This window comes from Oncorhynchus keta, chromosome 8 (genome assembly GCF_023373465.1).
Source record: "Oncorhynchus keta strain PuntledgeMale-10-30-2019 chromosome 8, Oket_V2, whole genome shotgun sequence".
Classification (NCBI taxonomy): Eukaryota; Metazoa; Chordata; class Actinopteri; order Salmoniformes; family Salmonidae; genus Oncorhynchus; species Oncorhynchus keta.
In genome coordinates this window covers 50,092,752-50,112,279 of record NC_068428.1, presented here as the reverse complement: position 1 = coordinate 50,112,279, position 19,528 = coordinate 50,092,752, and the positions used below count along the sequence as shown (strand labels likewise).

The 19,528-nt window shown below is 45.0% G+C and overlaps 1 protein-coding gene across 2 annotated transcripts in view; it reads left to right on the top strand.

Annotated features, from left to right (window-relative positions):
* LOC118387162 (runt-related transcription factor 2-like) overlaps positions 1 to 19,528 on the top strand; it is a 223,123-nt gene that overhangs the window by 133,594 nt on the left and 70,001 nt on the right. The window contains exons 1-3 of one of the 2 annotated variants that reach the window (XM_052524715.1): positions 5,619 to 5,820; positions 6,960 to 7,222; positions 10,685 to 10,841. In XM_052524715.1, coding sequence (XP_052380675.1) covers positions 5,799 to 5,820; positions 6,960 to 7,222; positions 10,685 to 10,841 — 442 coding nt within the window. In that variant the 5' untranslated portion in view covers positions 5,619 to 5,798. Of the gene's footprint in view, positions 1 to 5,618; positions 5,821 to 6,959; positions 7,223 to 10,684; positions 10,842 to 19,528 lie in introns of those variants that run through there. The other variant, XM_052524714.1, reaches the window with a different exon arrangement.

The following is a 19,528-nucleotide window of genomic DNA, read 5'->3' as shown; positions in this document are numbered from 1 at the left end:
TCTGTCTGTTTCCCTACCTGACTCCCCAGCTGTCTGTCTGTCTGTCTGTCTGTTTCCCTACCTGACTCCCAGCTGTCTGTCTGTCTGTCTGTTTCCCAACCTGACTCCCCAGCTGTCTGTCTGTCTGTCTGTTTCCCAACCTGACTCCCCAGCTGTCTGTCTGTCTGTCTGTCTGTCTGTCTGTCTGTCTGTCTGTTTCCCTACCTGACTCCCCAGCTGTCTGTCTATCTGTCTGTTTCCCAACCTGACTCCCCAGCTGTCTGTCTGTCTGTCTGTTTCCCTACCTGACTCCCCAGCTGTCTGTGTAACTGTCTGTCTGTTTCCCTACCTGACTCCCCAGCTGTCTGTCTGTCTGTCTGTCTGTTTCCCCAACCTGACTCCCCAGCTGTCTGTCTGTCTGTTTCCCTACATGACTCCCCAGCTGTCTGTCTGTCTGTTTCCCTACCTGACTCCCCAGATGTCTGTCTGTCTGTTTCCCTACCTGACTCCCCAGCTGTCTGTCTGTCTGTTTCCCTACCTGACTCCCCAGCTGTCTGTCTATCTGTCTGTTTCCCTACCTGACTCCCAGCTGTCTGTCTGTCTGTTTCCCTACCTGACTCCCCAGCTGTCTGTCTGTCTGTTTCCTACCTGACTCCCCAGCTGTCTGTCTAACTGTCTGTCTGTTTCCCTACCTGACTCCCCAGCTGTCTGTCTGTCTGTCTGTCTGTTTCCCAACCTGACTCCCCAGCTGTCTGTCTGTCTGTTTCCCTACATGACTCCCCCAGCTGTCTGTCTGTCTGTTTCCCTACCTGACTCCCCAGCTGTCTGTCTGTCTGTTTCCCTACCTGACTCCCCAGCTGTCTGTCTGTCTGTTTCCCTCTGACTCCCCAGCTGTCTGTCTGTCTGTTTCCCTACCTGACTCCCCAGCTGTCTGTCTATCTGTCTGTTTCCCTACCTGACTCCCAGCTGTCTGTCTGTCTGTTTCCCTACCTGACTCCCCAGCTGTCTGTCTGTCTGTTTCCCTACCTGACTCCCCAGCTGTCTGTCTGTCTGTCTGTTTCCCTACCTGACTCCCCAGCTGTCTGTCTGTCTGTCTGTTTCCCTACCTGACTCCCCAGCTGTCTGTCTGTCTGTCTGTCTGTTTCCCAACCTGACTCCCCAGCTGTCTGTCTGTCTGTTTCCTACCTGACTCCCCAGCTGTCTGTCTGTCTGTTTCCCTACCTGACTCCCCAGCTGTCTGTCTGTCTGTTTCCTACCTGACTCCCCAGCTGTCTGTCTGTCTGTCTGTTTCCCTACCTGACTCCCCAGCTGTCTGTCTGTCTGTCTGTCTGTTTCCCAACCTGACTCCCAGCTGTCTGTCTGTCTGTTTCTACCTGACTCAGCTGTCTGTCTGTCTGTTTCCCTGACTCCCCCCAGCTGTCTGTCTGTCTGTTTCCCTACCTGACTCCCAGCTGTCTGTCTGTCTGTCTGTTCCCCAACCTGACTCCCCAGCTGTCTGTCTGTCTGTTTCCCTACCTGACTCCCCAGCTGTCTGTCTGTCTGTCTGTCTGTTTCCCTACCTGACTCCCCAGCTGTCTGTCTGTCTGTCTGTTTCCCAACCTGACTCCCCAGCTGTCTGTCTGTCTGTCTGTCTGTCTGTCTGTCTGTCTGTCTGTCTGTTTCCCTACCTGACTCCCCAGCTGTCTGTCTATCTGTCTGTTTCCCAACCTGACTCCCAGCTGTCTGTCTGTCTGTCTGTTTCCCTACCTGACTCCCCAGCTGTCTGTCTAACTGTCTGTCTGTTTCCCAACCTGACTCCCCAGCTGTCTGTCTGTCTGTCTGTCTGTCTGTCTGTCTGTCTGTCTGTCTGTCTGTCTGTCTGTCTGTCTGTCTGTCTGTTTCCCAACCTGACTCCCCAGCTGTCTGTCTGTCTGTTTCCCTACCTGACTCCCCAGCTGTCTGTCTGTCTGTCTGTTTCCCTACCTGACTCCCCAGCTGTCTGTCTGTCTGTCTGGCTGTCTGTCTGTCTGTCTGTCTGTTTCCCAACCTGACTCCTCAGCTGTCTGTCTGTCTGTCTGTTTCCCAACCTGACTCCCCAGCTGTCTGTCTTTCTGTCTGTTTCCCTACCTGACTCCCCAGCTGTCTGTCTAACTGTCTGTTTCCTACCCGACTCCCCAGCTGTCTGTCTGTCTGTTTTCCTACCTGACTCCCCAGCTGTCTGTCTGTCTGTTTCCCTACCTGACTCCCCAGCTGTCTGTCTGTCTGTCTGTTTCCTACCTGACTCCCCAGCTGTCTGTCTGTCTGTCTGTTTCCTACCTGACTCCCCAGCTGTCTGTCTGTCTGTCTGTCTGTCTGTCTGTCTGTCTGTCTGTCTGTTTCCCAACCTGACTCCCAGCTGTCTGTCTGTCTGTTTCCCTACCTGACTCCCAGCTGTCTGTCTGTCTGTTTCCTACCTGACTCCCCAGCTGTCTGTCTGTCTGTTTCCTACCTGACTCCCCAGCTGTCTGTCTGTCTGTTTCCCTACCTGACTCCCCAGCTGTCTGTCTGTCTGTTTCCCTACCTGACTCCCCAGCTGTCTGTCTATCTGTCTGTTTCCTACCTGACTCCCCAGCTGTCTGTCTGTCTGTTTCCCTACCTGACTCCCCAGCTGTCTGTCTGTCTGTTTCCCTACCTGACTCCCCAGCTGTCTGTCTGTCTGTCTGTCTGTTTCCCCAACCTGACTCCCCAGCTGTCTGTCTGTCTGTTTCCCCTACCTGACTCCCCCAGCTGTCTGTCTGTCTGTCTGTCTGTCTGTTTCCTACCTGACTCCCAGCTGTCTGTCTGTCTGTCTGTTTCCCAACCTGACTCCCCAGCTGTCTGTCTGTCTGTCTGTTTCCAACCTGACTCCCCAGCTGTCTGTCTGTCTGTCTGTCTGTCTGTCTGTCTGTCTGTCTGTCTGTCTGTCTGTCTGTCTGTTTCCTACCTGACTCCCCAGCTGTCTGTCTATCTGTCTGTTTCCCAACCTGACTCCCAGCTGTCTGTCTGTCTGTCTGTTTCCCTACCTGACTCCCCAGCTGTCTGTCTAACTGTCTGTCTGTTTCCTACCTGACTCCCCAGCTGTCTGTCTGTCTGTCTGTCTGTTTCCCAACCTGACTCCCAGCTGTCTGTCTGTCTGTTTCCCTACATGACTCCCCAGCTGTCTGTCTGTCTGTTTCCCTACCTGACTCCCCAGCTGTCTGTCTGTCTGTTTCCCTACCTGACTCCCAGCTGTCTGTCTGTCTGTTTCCTACCTGACCCCCAGCTGTCTGTCTATCTGTCTGTTTCCCTACCTGACTCCCCAGCTGTCTGTCTGTCTGTTTCCCTACCTGACTCCCAGCTGTCTGTCTGTCTGTTTCCCTACCTGACTCCCCAGCTGTCTGTCTAACTGTCTGTCTGTTTCCCTACCTGACTCCCCAGCTGTCTGTCTGTCTGTTTCCCTACCTGACTCCCCCAGCTGTCTGTCTGTCTGTTTCCTACCTGTCTCCCCAGCTGTCTGTCTGTCTGTTTCCCTACCTGACTCCCCAGCTGTCTGTCTGTCTGTCTGTTTCCCTACCTGACTCCCAGCTGTCTGTCTGTCTGTCTGTTTCCTACCTGACTCCCCAGCTGTCTGTCTGTCTGTCTGTCTGTTTCCCAACCTGACTCCCCAGCTGTCTGTCTGTCTGTCTGTTTCCTACCTGACTCCCCCAGCTGTCTGTCTGTCTGTTTCCCTACCTGACTCCCCAGCTGTCTGTCTGTCTGTTTCCCTACCTGACTCCCCAGCTGTCTGTCTGTCTGTTTCCCTACCTGACTCCCCAGCTGTCTGTCTGTCTGTTTCCTACCTGACTCCCCAGCTGTCTGTCTATCTGTCTGTTTCCCTACCTGACTCCCCAGCTGTCTGTCTGTCTGTTTCCCTACCTGACTCCCCAGCTGTCTGTCTGTCTGTTTCCCTACCTGACTCCCCAGCTGTCTGTCTGTCTGTCTGTTTCCCAACCTGACTCCCCAGCTGTCTGTCTGTCTGTTTCCCTACCTGACTCCCCAGCTGTCTGTCTGTCTGTCTGTTTCCCTACCTGACTCCCCAGCTGTCTGTCTGTCTGTCTGTTTCCCAACCTGACTCCCCAGCTGTCTGTCTGTCTGTCTGTTTCCCAACCTGACTCCCCAGCTGTCTGTCTGTCTGTCTGTCTGTCTGTCTGTCTGTCTGTCTGTCTGTCTGTCTGTCTGTTTCCCTACCTGACTCCCCAGCTGTCTGTCTATCTGTCTGTTTCCCAACCTGACTCCCCAGCTGTCTGTCTGTCTGTCTGTCTGTTTCCCTACCTGACTCCCCAGCTGTCTGTCTAACTGTCTGTCTGTTTCCCAACCTGACTCCCCAGCTGTCTGTCTGTCTGTCTGTCTGTCTGTTTCCCAACCTGACTCCCCAGCTGTCTGTCTGTCTGTTTCCTACCTGACTCCCCAGCTGTCTGTCTGTCTGTCTGTTTCCCTACCTGACTCCCCAGCTGTCTGTCTGTCTGTCTGTCTGTCTGTCTGTCTGTTTCTGTTTCCAACCTGACTCCTCAGCTGTCTGTCTGTCTGTCTGTCTGTTCCCCAACCTGACTCCCCAGCTGTCTGTCTTTCTGACCCTCCCTACCTGACTCCCCAGCTGTCTGTCTAACTGTCTGTTTCCTACCCGACTCCCCAGCTGTCTGTCTGTCTGTTTTCCTACCTGACTCCCCCAGCTGTCTGTCTGTCTGTTTTCCTACCTGACTCCCCAGCTGTCTGTCTGTCTGTCTATTTTCCTACCTGACTCCCCAGCTGTCTGTCTGTATGTCTGTTTTCCTACCTGACTTCCCAGCTGTCTGTCTGTCTGTCTGTCTGTCTGTCTGTTTCCCTCCCCTCGACTCCCCAGCTGTCTATCAGTCTAATTCCCTACCTGACTCCCCAGCTGTCTGTCTGTCTGTCTGTCTGTTTCCCCAACCCCTCCCCAGCTGTCTGTCTGTCTGTCTGCCTGTTTCCCAACCTGACTCCCCAGCTGTCTGTCTATCTGTCTATTTCCTACTTGACTCCCCAGCTGTCTGTCTGTCTAATTCCTCCTACCTGACTCCCCAGCTGTCTGTCTAACTGTCTGTTTTCCTACCTGACTCCTCAGCTGTCTGTCTGTCTGTCTGTTTCCCTACCTGACTCCCCAGCTGTCTGTCTGTCTGTCTGTTTCCCTACCCGACTCTCCAGCTGTCTGTCTGTCTATCTGTTTCCTACCTGACTCCCCAGCTGTCTGTCTGTCTGTCTGTCTGTCTGTCTGTCTGTCTGTCTGTCTGTCTGTCTGTCTGTCTGTCTGTCTGTCTGTCTGTTTCCTACCTGACTCCCAGCTGTCTGTCTGTCTGTCTGTCTGTCTGTCTGTCTGTCTGTCTGTCTGTCTGTCTGTCTGTCTGTCTGTCTGTCTGTCTGTCTGTATGTCTGTCTGTCTGTCTGTCTGTCTGCCTGTCTGTCTGTCTGTCTGTCTGTCTGTCTGTCTGTCTGTCTGTCTGTCTGTCTGTCTGTCTGTTTCCTACCTGACTCCCCAGCTGTCTGTCTGCCCTCCTCCCCTCCGCAGCCCTCCCCTCCCCTCCCCAGCCCTCCCCTCTGACGTTGCTTTTCCCTTCATTCGGTCCTGGACAAAGCATTGTAACGACGAGACTAGTCTACATTAGGGGACACATTTATAGAGACAGAAGACCACAGATAATGTGAATGTCAACGGTTTTAACACACCACGTGTTTGAGCGACAGAAGGCATGCGGGGAGACTATCCTGCTGTGATCTGATGGACTGTAGCCAGAGGGAATCAACCCGACTACCACAATGTTCATTTGTAAAGTTAAAAAGTCCTGGCCTGTATGGCGGATGGACGGCATCTCGGTATGTATTTATTTAGAGCATGTAGTGCCTCTATTGGGGGTTTCCTGCTTGTAGGCACTGTTATATGACGCTTTTAATCATACAACGATATTCATAAAACTGTTAAACTGGTTACACGTGTAGGCTATAATATGTATTTAATATTAAACCCGTCATCAGAGCGGCATGTCCTCTGTAGCATTAGTAACCTAACCGGTAACATATTGGTCATTGGTAGATGGTGAAGGGCACCAATAGGTCCCGGAGACACCACGTGGTGTGTCATCAGCACGTTAAGCGCCGGGCACCGGATAGATACCCTATATAAACCACAAACCGTCAGCAAGAGGCACCGGGAAGCCCGGCCTCCTTTCCGCAGCACGGTATCATGGCTATATCTATAAACCTAAACATGGACACGACTTTCCCCTTTATCTCACCGACTCACAGCTTGTATCTAATTCAACCACCGTTTAACCCTGTCATATAGGCTACATTAATGCATTAAAGATTGTGTTACATGGGCTAGGTTGGGAATACATTTGGCCGATGTACATTTTGTTGAAATATATATATACTACTGGCAATAAACAACATTGTAGAAGATTGTTCAAAGCCGTTTTCGCACGTTTATTCTCGTGCCTTTGAACGTGTTCTGTACATGTAATCGCCCGCAGGCTCGAGGGCTTTTTCAATTTTGGCACAAAGACCCGCAGACGCACCTGGAGCCGCTGACTACTGAAGGAGAGTTTTGTGTTTTGTTTCTTTTAGTAGGTTAATTATAGATTATTTGGATTTTTTTAATATCAGACTTAATTAAATTCACACATGATGAAATCGGTCTGGTGTTTTGACGCGGACTTAACAATGAATATGTCCTAAAAAAATCCAACTCGCCCGTTCAGATGTGGTTTTGTAGCTGGAGACGGTTTTATTTTGAGGCACCGAGGCGCCCAGAGAACTCTGCAGTGGAGAGACATTTAGCGAGTCCCATTTTCCGTTGTCTCGAGAGCTGAAGTTTCTCAACTGCGTCGAGCAGACAGACAGACAGACTGGCTGAGTCGCTAAGGAGGAGAGGAGAACTGGCGTGTGGTCTTGACTCTTTCCAGTATCGAGAGGCTGTGCTGTAACCTAGTCTGTTGTAATGCGCATTCCCGTAGATCCCAGCGCCACGCGGAGGTTTAGCCCGCCGTCCGGTAGCCTCCAGCCGGTCCCGGCCAAGATGAACGAGCTCAACACGCCGACCGGGACCGGGCAGCAAGACAGCACGGTGCCAAGGCTGCGCCTGCAGGAGAACCGGAGCATGGCGGAGATCATAGCGGACCACCCGGCGGAACTGGTCCGGACTGACAGCCCAAACTTCCTCTGCTCGGTTTTACCGTCTCACTGGCGATGCAACAAGACGCTGCCCGTCGCCTTCAAGGTAAATTACATTATTTTTTAAAACTTATTTAACATATTTATATTTTATATTAAATATATCTGGGTAAAACAACCTTTTTCACTACTTAACTTCAAATATTTTGTAGGCCTACGTAGCAACGGGGAGAAAACGTCTTCTTTTAAATTTCTGTACTGGGAGGTTTGGGCCGGGAAAATTAATGTGTTTATGTTTTATAAAATAGTAGGCTATTGCTCTGCCATAAAATTATTTTTTACAAATTATAATAATAATAATTTGTGTTAGGCCTATTCCTATAATATTTGTGTTCGCTATAGCAGGTCTGCAGATGTGGCTGGTTTATTTAAACAGATTTGGATTGAGGAGAGCAGAGCAGACAGAGTCGCGTGTTTCGTAGAGGATTTAATTAACAACGCGTTATTGTGTAAAGCTGATAATTGGGAGCAGCGGGGCGTGAAATGGAGACATCTTGTGTATGTTTTAACTTTCATCAACTACATATTTTAAAACCAATGTTCATGACACATCGTTTTTATTGTCTCAGCCGTTGGGAGACAGACAGACAGACTGGTGTTATTAATCACAGCGCCTTTAGATATGATATACACCTCACGCTTACTGAAATAATTATATTTTTCACCACTCAAATTAACTTCGAAATTGAGGGACATTTTACACATTTGCTGTCCTAATTGTAATTAAATTCGAAAACATAATTTACATCAAATGAAATGCAGGCATACAGCTACCGTTATATATACGGTGTCCTAAATAAACACGAAAATAGATGCGTTTGATGAACATATTGCTAAATATTTCAATTTAGGCCTGGATTTTTTTTCCCACAATTATACAACTTCATCTGTTCCTTGTAAATATATATTCATTAATTACGGATGTTGATTTAACAGATAGGCCTAGAGCATTACCGGGAACACCAAACTAATATAACTCATCCTTTAATTTTGCCGCGTAAAAAAAATTATAATACACAAAATAAATAATATATACAATAATTTTCGTCTGATAATGTTTTCAATTTTTTTTTTCTCCAATGAATACCTGTTTGCCGTTCAATGTAGGCCTATTTTGTTGTCAATGTCATCACAGGCCGCAAAGGAGCCTGCTGAACGTTGTTCAAATACCATTTTAAATCATATTAATATAACTAAACACTGATAGAAGATTCATCTGTATATTACGATCATGTTTCTAAGTATTTCTTTAGTGTTGACAATACGTTCTAATTTAACCCCATGGTCATTATTAACATGGTTTTATTATTAATATAGCCTTCTACAAGTAGACTACAGCCGGGCCGTAGTTCCACCTGTAATTGTGTTTATTCAACTGTAATCAGATGGTAGAGCTAGCCTCCAGCTATCTCGGTTTACACACTATAATGTTCAAACGTCCTACTTACTGACATGATGGAGAAGATATTGACATGTGTATATATAAAAATAAAAAATATAAGTTTGAAAAGAGTTTTAGATTTTTTTTTTTTTTTTTTTAATATAATTTTAAAAATAGGATTAATCCCATGTAGAACTGAACCATTGTAATGTAGTGTCAGTGAGAAGGCCTCATCCTCAGCCCAACCACCTTTCTACCGAGTCTATTTACTACTATATGAGCTAGTATCATTACATGTCCTACTTGTTTAGCTCTGCATTGTTGAGAAAGGGCTTGTCAGTCAGCATTTCACTGTTAAAGTTTACACCTGTTGTATTCTGTGTTTGTGATAAATAAAATGTGATTGGATTTGAAAGGTCCTTAGGGAAATCTATACCTTTAAACTATCTTGGGCTGTTAATAAAAAATAAACAACTGAATTGTAACATACATGTAATGTAGTAATAGTATAAATACAATTTTTGCCTCTTTTATTTTCTCCCAGTATCAGGTTCGTTTCAGTTTCTCCCAGTATCAGGTTAGTTTCAGTTTCTCCCAGTATCAGGTTAGTTTCAGTTTCTCCCAGTATCAGGTTAGTTTCAGTTTCTCCCAGTATCAGGTTAGTTTCAGTTTCTCCCAGTATCAGGTTAGTTTTATTTTCTCCCAGTATCAGGTTAGTTTCAGTTTCTCCCAGTATCAGGTTAGTTTCAGTTTCTCCCAGTATCAGGTTAGTTTCAGTTTCTCCCAGTATCAGGTTAGTTTTATTTTCTCCCAGTATCAGGTTCGTTTCAGTTTCTCCCAGTATCAGGTTAGTTTCAGTTTCTCCCAGTATCAGGTTAGTTTTATTTTCTCCCAGTATCAGGTTCGTTTCAGTTTCTCCCAGTATCAGGTTCGTTTCAGTTTCTCCCAGTATCAGGTTAGTTTCAGTTTCTCCCAGTATCAGGTTAGTTTCAGTTTCTCCCAGTATCAGGTTAGTTTCAGTTTCTCCCAGTATCAGGTTAGTTTCAGTTTCTCCCAGTATCAGGTTAGTTTTAGTTTCTCCCAGTATCAGGTTAGTTTCAGTTTCTCCCAGTATCAGGTTAGTTTCAGTTTCTCCCAGTATCAGGTTAGTTTTATTTTCTCCCAGTATCAGGTTAGTTTCAGTTTCTCCCAGTATCAGGTTAGTTTTATTTTCTCCCAGTATCAGGTTAGTTTTAGTTTCTCCCAGTATCAGGTTAGTTTTATTTTCTCCCAGTATTAGGTTATATTCAGTTTCTCCCAGTATTAGGTTAGTTTTATTTTCTCCCAGTATCAGGTTAGTTTCAGTTTCTCCCAGTATCAGGTTTGTTTTAGTTTCTCCCAGTATCAGGTTAGTTTTAGTTTCTCCCAGTATCAGGTTAGTTTCAGTTTCTCCCAGTATCAGGTTAGTTTTATTTTCTCCCAGTATCAGGTTAGTTTTAGTTTCTCCCAGTATCAGGTTAGTTTTATTTTCTCCCAGTATTAGGTTATATTCAGTTTCTCCCAGTATTAGGTTAGTTTTATTTTCTCCCAGTATCAGGTTAGTTTCAGTTTCTCCCAGTATCAGGTTCGTTTTAGTTTCTCCCAGTATCAGGTTAGTTTCAGTTTCTCCCAGTATCAGGTTAGCTTTATTTTCTCCCAGTATCAGGTTCGTTTCAGTTTCTCCCAGTATCAGGTTAGTTTCAGTTTCTCCCAGTATCAGGTTAGTTTCAGTTTCTCCCAGTATCAGGTTAGTTTTAGTTTCTCCCAGTATCAGGTTAGTTTTATTTTCTCCCAGTATCAGGTTAGTTTCAGTTTCTCCCAGTATTAGGTTATATTCAGTTTCTCCTAGTATCAGGTCATTATAATGAGCGATCTAATGAGTTATTTTACCCCAAAACAGTGACAGACATATTCAGCTGTCGAAACTGGTCTGATCTCAAGCTGAATCCACCTAATAGGCAAATCCCTTCTTAACACATCAGGAGAAATCTACAGCCCCAAAAAAAAAAGGCTAAGGTATCAAAGGAAAGTTTAGGCACCATTTTGTGTGGAGGCTCCGTTCTGTGCTTAGTCATCTATGACATCCCAGCATCCAATCCTCCTCTCCAGGTTGTGGGGTTGGGAGAGGTGACTGATGGGACGGTCGTAACGGTGATGGCGGGGAACGATGAGAACTACTCGGCCGAGCTGCGGAACGCATCGGGAGTGATGAAGAACCAGGTGGCTCGCTTTAACGACCTGCGCTTCGTGGGCCGCAGTGGACGGGGTCAGTGTCTATACTATCTGGATCTATATCTAACTGAATGTAGGCCGCATGTTAGTGTCTATATATTCATATCTACGTACAGTTGAAGTCGGAAGTTTACATACATACACCACCAAATGCATTTAAACCCAGTTTTTCTCAATTCCGGACATTTAATCCTAGTAAAAATTCCCTATTTTAGGTCAGTTAGGATCACCACTTTATTTTAAGAATGTGAAACATCAGAATAATAGTAGAGAGAATTTTTATTTCAGCTTTTATTTCATCACATTCCCAGTGGGTCAGAAGTTTACATACACTCAATTAGGATTTGGTAGCATTTCCTCAAATGTTTCGGGTAGGCTTCCACAAGCTTCCCACATTAAGTTGGGTGCATTTTGGCCCCATTCCTCCTGACAGAGCTAGTGTAACTGAGTCAGGTTTGTAGGCCTCTTTGCTCTTTCAGCTCTGACCACAAATGATCTATAGGATTGAGGTCAGGGCTTTGTGATGGCCACTCCAATACCTTGACTTTGTTGTCCTTAAGCCATTTTGCCACAACTTTGGAAGTATGCTTGGGGTCATTGTCCATTTGGAAGACCCATTTGACATGTTGACCACATACAAGCTTTAACTTCCTGACTGATGTCTTGAGATGTTGCTTCAGTATATCCACATAATTTCCCTCCCTCATGATACCATCTATTTTGTGAAGTGCACCAGTCCCTCCTACAGCAAAGCTAGTCATTCAGCAAAACAAGCCCCTAGTCTGCCTCAGCTAGTCATTCAGCAAAACAAGCCCCTAGTCTGCCTCAGCTAGTCATTCAGCAAAACAAGCCCCTAGTCTGCCTCAGATAGTCACTCAGCAAAACAAGCCCCTAGTCTGCCTCAGCTAGTCATTCAGCAAAACAAGCCCCTAGTCTGCCTCAGCTAGTCACTCAGCAAAACAAGCCCCTAGTCTGCCTCAGCTAGTCACTCAGCAAAACAAGCCCCTAGTCTGCCTCAGCTAGTCATTCAGCAAAACAAGCCCCTAGTCTGCCTCAGCGAGTCACTCAGCAAAACAAGCCCCTAGTCTGCCTCAGCTAGTCACTCAGCAAAACAAGCCCCTAGTCTGCCTCAGATAGTCACTCAGCAAAACAAGCCCCTAGTCTGCCTCAGCTAGTCACTCAGCAAAACAAGCCCCTAGTCTGCCTCAGATAGTCACTCAGCAAAACAAGCCCCTAGTCTGCCTCAGATAGTCACTCAGCAAAACAAGCCCCTAGTCTGCCTCAGCTACTCATTCAGCAAAACAAGCCCCTAGTCTGCCTCAGCTAGTCACTCAGCAAAACAAGCCCCTAGTCTGCCTCAGCTAGTCATTCAGCAAAACAAGCCCCTAGTCTGCCTCAGATAGTCACTCAGCAAAACAAGACCCCCCTAGTCTGCCTCAGCTAGTCACTCAGCAAACAAGCCACATTCAACAGCCCACTAAAAAGCTTAAACTTAATCTGGGCTTTTCTTTAGTTTTGGTTTAATTTTAAGCTAGAAAATACCTTGTTGCAGCCACTATTTAGCCTTTGTTGGACTATGGTGATGTTCTGTACATGAATACCCAAGGGTCCTACCGAGACACACTAGATACGCTCTACCAATCTGCTCTTAGATCTGTAACAAACACAAAACCCTCCTTAATAACCGTAAAATGACAGACTAACGTGTTACTCTACAAGGCCTTCTTAGGGAGGCTGCTAGTATATTTCAGCATTTTATTCAACCTACAGACTCATGGACACGACCGTCTGAGATCTCAAAATTGCATTTTATAAAATATTCCAAACCCAAGAAGGGTAGGAGTGCTTTTAGCTTTGCTGCCCAGTCATTGTGGAGCATTTTACTAAAAGATTTAAAGCGACATACTTTTATTTTGATGATTTATTTAATTCCTGGATTGAGGACTGTTGACCACACACTGTTCACCTGTTGACCTGTTGACACACACTGTTCACCTGTTGACCTGTTGACCACATACTGTTGACCACATACTGTTGACCTGTTGACCACATACTGTTGACCACATGCTGTTGACCACATACTGTTGACCACATGCTGTTGACCTGTTGACCACATACTGTTGACTGTTGACCACATGCTGTTGACCACATACTGTTGACATACTGTTGACCACATACTGTTGACCTGTTGACCACATACTGTTGACATACTGTTGACCACATACTGTTGACATGCTGTTGACCTGTTGACCACATACTGACCACATTGACCACATGCTGTTGACCTGTTGACCACATACTGTTGACCACATGCTGTTGACCTGTTGACCACATACTGTTGACACATACATGCTGTTGACCACATACTGTTGACCTGTTGACCACATACTGTTGACCACATACTGTTGACCTGTTGACCACATACTGTTGACCACATGCTGTTGACCACATGCTGTTGACCTGTTGACCACATACTGTTGACCACATACTGTTGACCTGTTGACCACATACTGTTGACCACATGCTGTTGACCACATACTGTTGACCACATGCTGTTGACCACATACTGTTGACCTGTTGACCACATACTGTTGACCACATACTGTTGACCACATACTGTTGACCTGTTGACCACATACTGTTGACCACATACTGTTGACCACATGCTGTTGACCACATACTGTTGACCACATACTGTTGACTGTTGACCACATACTGTTGACCACATGCTGTTGACCACATGCTGTTGACCACATACTGTTGACCACATGCTGTTGACCTGTTGACCACATACTGTTGACCACATACTGTTGACCACATATGTTGACCACATGCTGTTGACCTGTTGACCACATACTGTTGACCTGTTGACCACATACTGTTGACCTGTTGACCACATACTGTTGACCACATGCTGTTGACCTGTTGACCACATACTGTTGACCTGTTGACCACATACTGTTGACCAAATACTGTTGACCTGTTGACCACATGCTGTTGACCACATGCTGTTGACCTGTTGACCACATACTGTTGACCACATGCTGTTGACCTGTTGACCACATACTGTTGACCACATGCTGTTGACCTGTTGACCACATACTGTTGACCAAATACTGTTGACCTGTTGACCACATACTGTTGACCACATGCTGTTGACCACATGCTGTTGACCACATACTGTTGACCACATACTGTTGACCTGTTGACCACACATACTGTTGACCACATACTGTTGACATGACCACATGCTGTTGACCACATGCTGTTGACCACATACTGTTGACCACATACTGTTGACCTGTTGACCACATACTGTTGACCACATACTGTTGACCACATGCTGTTGACCACATACTGTTGACCACATACTGTTGACCACATACTGTTGACCTGTTGACCACATACTGTTGACCACATACTGTTGACCACATACTGTTGACCTGTTGACCACATACTGTTGACCACATACTGTTGACCTGTTGACCACATACTGTTGACCTGTTGACCACATACTGTTGACCACATACTGACCACATGACCTGTTGACATACATACTGTTGACCTGTTGACCACATACTGTTGACCACATACTGTTGACCTGTTGACCACATACTGTTGACCACATACTGTTGACCACATACTGTTGACCTGTTGACCACATACTGTTGACCTGTTGACATGTTGACATACTGTTGACCACATGCTGTTGACCACCTGTTGACCACATGCTGTTGACCTGTTGACCACATACTGTTGACCACATACTGTTGACCTGTTGACCTGTTGACCACATACTGTTGACCTGTTGACCACATACTGTTAACCACATACTGTTGACCTGTTGACCTGTTGACCACATACTGTTGACCTGTTGACCACATGCTGTTGACCACATGCTGTTGACCTGTTGACCACATGCTGTTGACCTGTTGACCACATACTGTTGACCTGTTGACCTGTTGACCACATGCTGTTGACCTGTTGACCACATACTGTTGACCACATGCTGTTGACCACATACTGTTGACCTGTTGACCACATGCTGTTGACCTGTTGACCACATACTGTTGACCACATGCTGACATGTTGACCACATACTGTTGACCTGTTGACCACATACTGTTGACCTGTTGACCTGACTGTTGACCACATACTGTTGACATACACTGTTACTGTTGACCTGTTGACCACATACTGTTGACCTGTTGACCACATGCTGTTGACCACATGCTGTTGACCTGTTGACCACATACTGTTGACCTGTTGACCACATACTGTTGACCACATACTGTTGACCTGTTGACCACATGCTGTTGACCTGTTGACCACATACTGTTGACCACATACTGTTGACCTGTTGACCACATACTGTTGACATGACCACACTGTTGACCTGTTGACCTGTTGACATACTGTTGACATACTGTTGACCACATACTGTTGACCACATACTGTTGACCTGTTGACCACATACTGTTGACCACATACTGTTGACCTGTTGACCACATACTGTTGACCACATACTGTTGACCTGTTGACCACATACTGTTGACCACATACTGTTGACCACATGACTGTTGACCACATACTGTTGACCTGTTGACCACATGCTGTTGACCTGTTGACCACATACTGTTGACCACATACTGTTGACCACATACTGTTGACCTGTTGACCACATACTGTTGACCACATACTGTTGACCTGTTGACCACATACTGTTGACCACATACTGTTGACCACATACTGTTGACCTGTTGACATACTGTTGACCACATACTGTTGTTGACCTGCTTGACCACATACTGTTGACCACATACTGTTGACCACATACTGTTGACCACATACTGTTGACCTGTTGACCACATACTGTTGACCACATGCTGTTGCATCTTCTTATACTTTTATCTGTCTACCAATCGATGCCCTTCTTTGGGAGCCAATGGAAAACCTCCTTGATCTTTGTGTTTGAATCTGTTTGAAATTCACTGCTCTACTGAGGGACCTTACAGATACTTGTATGTGTGAGGTACAGAGATGAGGTAGTCATTCAACCATCATGTTAATTAAACACTATTATTGCACACAGAGTGAGTCCATGCATCTTATTATAAGACTTTTCAGGCAAATTTCTCCTCCTGACTTTATTTACTAATTGACATTTCCAAGTCAGAACAGAACAGACACAGTACTACGGAGAGCCATGGCTACATGGAACTCTATTCCACAGTACTACATAGAGCCATGACTACATGGAACTCTATTCCACAGTACTACATAGAGCCATGACTACATGGAACTCTATTCCACAGTACTACATAGAGCCATGACTACATGGAACTCTATTCCACAGTACTACATAGAGCCATGGCTACAGAACTATATTCCACAGTGGAACTCTATTCCTATTCCACAGTACTACATAGAGCCATGACTACATGAACTCTATTCCACAGAAATCTGACTTGGAACCACAGTACTACATAGAGCCATGACTACATGGAACTCTATTCCACAGTACTACATAGAGCCATGACTACATGGAACTCTATTCCACAGTACTACATAGAGCCATGACTACATGGAACTCTATTCTACAGTACTACATAGAGCCATGACTACATGGAACTATTCTATTCCACAGTACTACATAGAGCCATGACTACATGGAACTCTATTCCACAGTACTACATAGAGCCATGACTACATGGAACTCTATTCCACAGTACTACATAGAGCCATGACTACATGGAACTCTATTCCACAGTACTACATAGAGCCATGACCTACATGGAACTCTATTCCACAGTACTACATAGAGCCATGACTACATGAACTCTATTCCACAGTACTACATAGAGCCATGACTACATGGAACTCTATTCCACAGTACTACATAGAGCCATAACTCCACATGGAACTACATGGAACTCTATTCCACAGTACTACATAGAGCCATGACTACATGGAACTCTATTCCACAGTACTACATAGACATGACTACATGGAACTCCACAGTACTACATAGAGCCATGACTACATGGAACTCTATTCCACAGTACTACATAGAGCCATGACTACATGGAACTCTATTCCACAGTACTACATAGAGCCATGGCTACATGGAACTCTATTCCACAGTACTACATAGAGCCATGACTACATGGAACTCTATTCCACAGTACTACATAGAGCCATGACTACATGGAACTCTATTCCACAGTACTACACAGAGCCATGACTACATGGAACTCTATTCCACAGCTACTACATAGAGCCATGACTACATGGAACTCTATTCCTACAGTACTACATAGAGCCATGACTACATGGAACTCTATTCCACAGTACTACATAGAGCCATGACTACATGGAACTACTATTGACCACAGTACTACATAGAGCCATGACTACATGGAACTACTATTCCACAGTACTACATAGAGCCATGACTACATGGAACTCTATTCCACAGTACTACATAGAGCCATGACTACATGGAACTCTATTCCACAGTACTAGAGCCATGACTACATGGAACTCTATTCCACAGTACTACATAGAGCCATGACTACATGGAACTCTATTCCACAGCTCTACATAGAGCCATGGCTACATGGAACTCTATTGACTACATGAGATTGACTACATGGAACTCTATTCCACAGTACTACATAGAGCTACATGGAACTCTATTCTACAGTACTACATAGAGCCATGACTACATGGAACTCTATTCCACAGTACTACATAGAGCCATGACTACATGGAACTACTATTCCACAGTACTACATAGAGCCATGACTACATGGAACTACTATTCCACAGTACAGTACATAGAGCCATGACTACATGGAACTCTATTCCACAGTACTAGAGCCATAGAGCCATGGACTACATGGAACTCTATTCCACAGTACTACATAGAGCCATGACTACATGGAACTCTATTCCACAGTACTACATAGAGCCATGACTACATGGAACTCTATTCCACAGTACTACATAGAGCCATGACTACATGGAACTCTATTCCACAGTACTACATAGAGCCATGACTACATGGAACTCTATTCCACAGTACTACATAGAGCCATGACTACATGGAACTCTATTCCACAGTACTACATAGAGCCATGACTACATGGAACTCTATTCCACAGTACAACATAGAGCCATGACTACATGGAACTCTATTCCACAGTACTACATAGAGCCATGACTACATGGAACTCTATTCCACATCAAGTAAGTCATGCAAGCAGTACAATCAGATTTACAAAACAGAAAAACAAATACACCTAATGGAACAGCAGGGATTGTGAAGAGTCACTAACACAGGTACAAACAGACATAACACAGGCCGCCATTGAAAATAAGAATTTGTTCTTAACTGACTTGCCTAGTTAAATAAAGGTAAAATAAAATAAACAAATATTTATCCTATATTTCTCCTATCCTACTCCTATCCTACCTCCTAAATATATATTTATCTATATGTATGTATAAACCAACTAAGATGTGTATATATACATTTATCTATATGTATGTATAAACCAACCAGCCCTCCCCTAATGAGAATAAACTAATTAAATATACTCTGTTATTTTCTCAATAACTTTACCAGCCCTCCCCTAATGAGAATAAACTAATTAAATATACTCTGTTATTTTCCCCATACCTCTACCAGCCCTCCCCTAATGAGAATAAACTAATTAAATATACTCTGTTATTTTCCCCATACCTCTACCAGCCCTCCCCTAATGAGAATAAACTAATTAAATATACTCTGTTATTTTCCCCATACCTCTACCAGCCCTCCCCTAACGAGAATAAACTAATGGACAACAACATTTAGGCTTTTACTTCCAGTTTATACCTGCTAAATACATTTTACAGTATATTTTACCTGAGTTGTTGGTTTTAGTCCCACCCTTCAGCTCCATTCAACCCCTCCCATCCTACTCCTATATATTCAGCTCCATTCAACCCCTCCCATCCTACTCCTATATATTCAGCTCCATTCAACCCCTCCCATCCTACTCCTATATATTCAGCTCCATTCAACCCCTCCCATCCTACTCCTATATCCTACTCCTATATATTCAGCTCCATTCAACCCCTCCCATCCTACTCCTATATCCTACTCCTATATATTCAGCTCCATTCAACCCATCCCTGAAGACAGTTTAGATTTCTAAAGTCAGCAAAAAAAAATGTACATACTTTTTTTCAGGACCCTGTCTTTCAAAGATAATTTGTAAAAATCCAAATAACTTGACAGATCTTCATTGTAAAGTGTTTGAACACTGTTTCCCATGGTCACGGTCTTCCTCCTCTTCATCTGAAGAAGAAGAAGGATCAGAGGACCAAAATGCGGCGTGGTGTGTGTTTATGGTGAATGTTAATAAAGAAAACACTGAACACTGAACACTGAAACAAAAGAGTAACCAAAAGCAATAAACCAATGAGGACCGTGAAGCTACAAATGAGACCTGTGCTGAACACACGCCACTAACATAGACAATCACCCACCAACAAACAGTGCAACCCAGGCTACCTAAGTATGATTCTCAATCAGAGACAACTAATGACACCTGCCTCTGATTGAGAACCATACTAGGCCGAAACATAGAAATCCCCAAATCATAGAAAAACAAACATAGACTGCCCACCCAACTCACGCCCTGACCATACTAAATAATGACAAAACAAAGG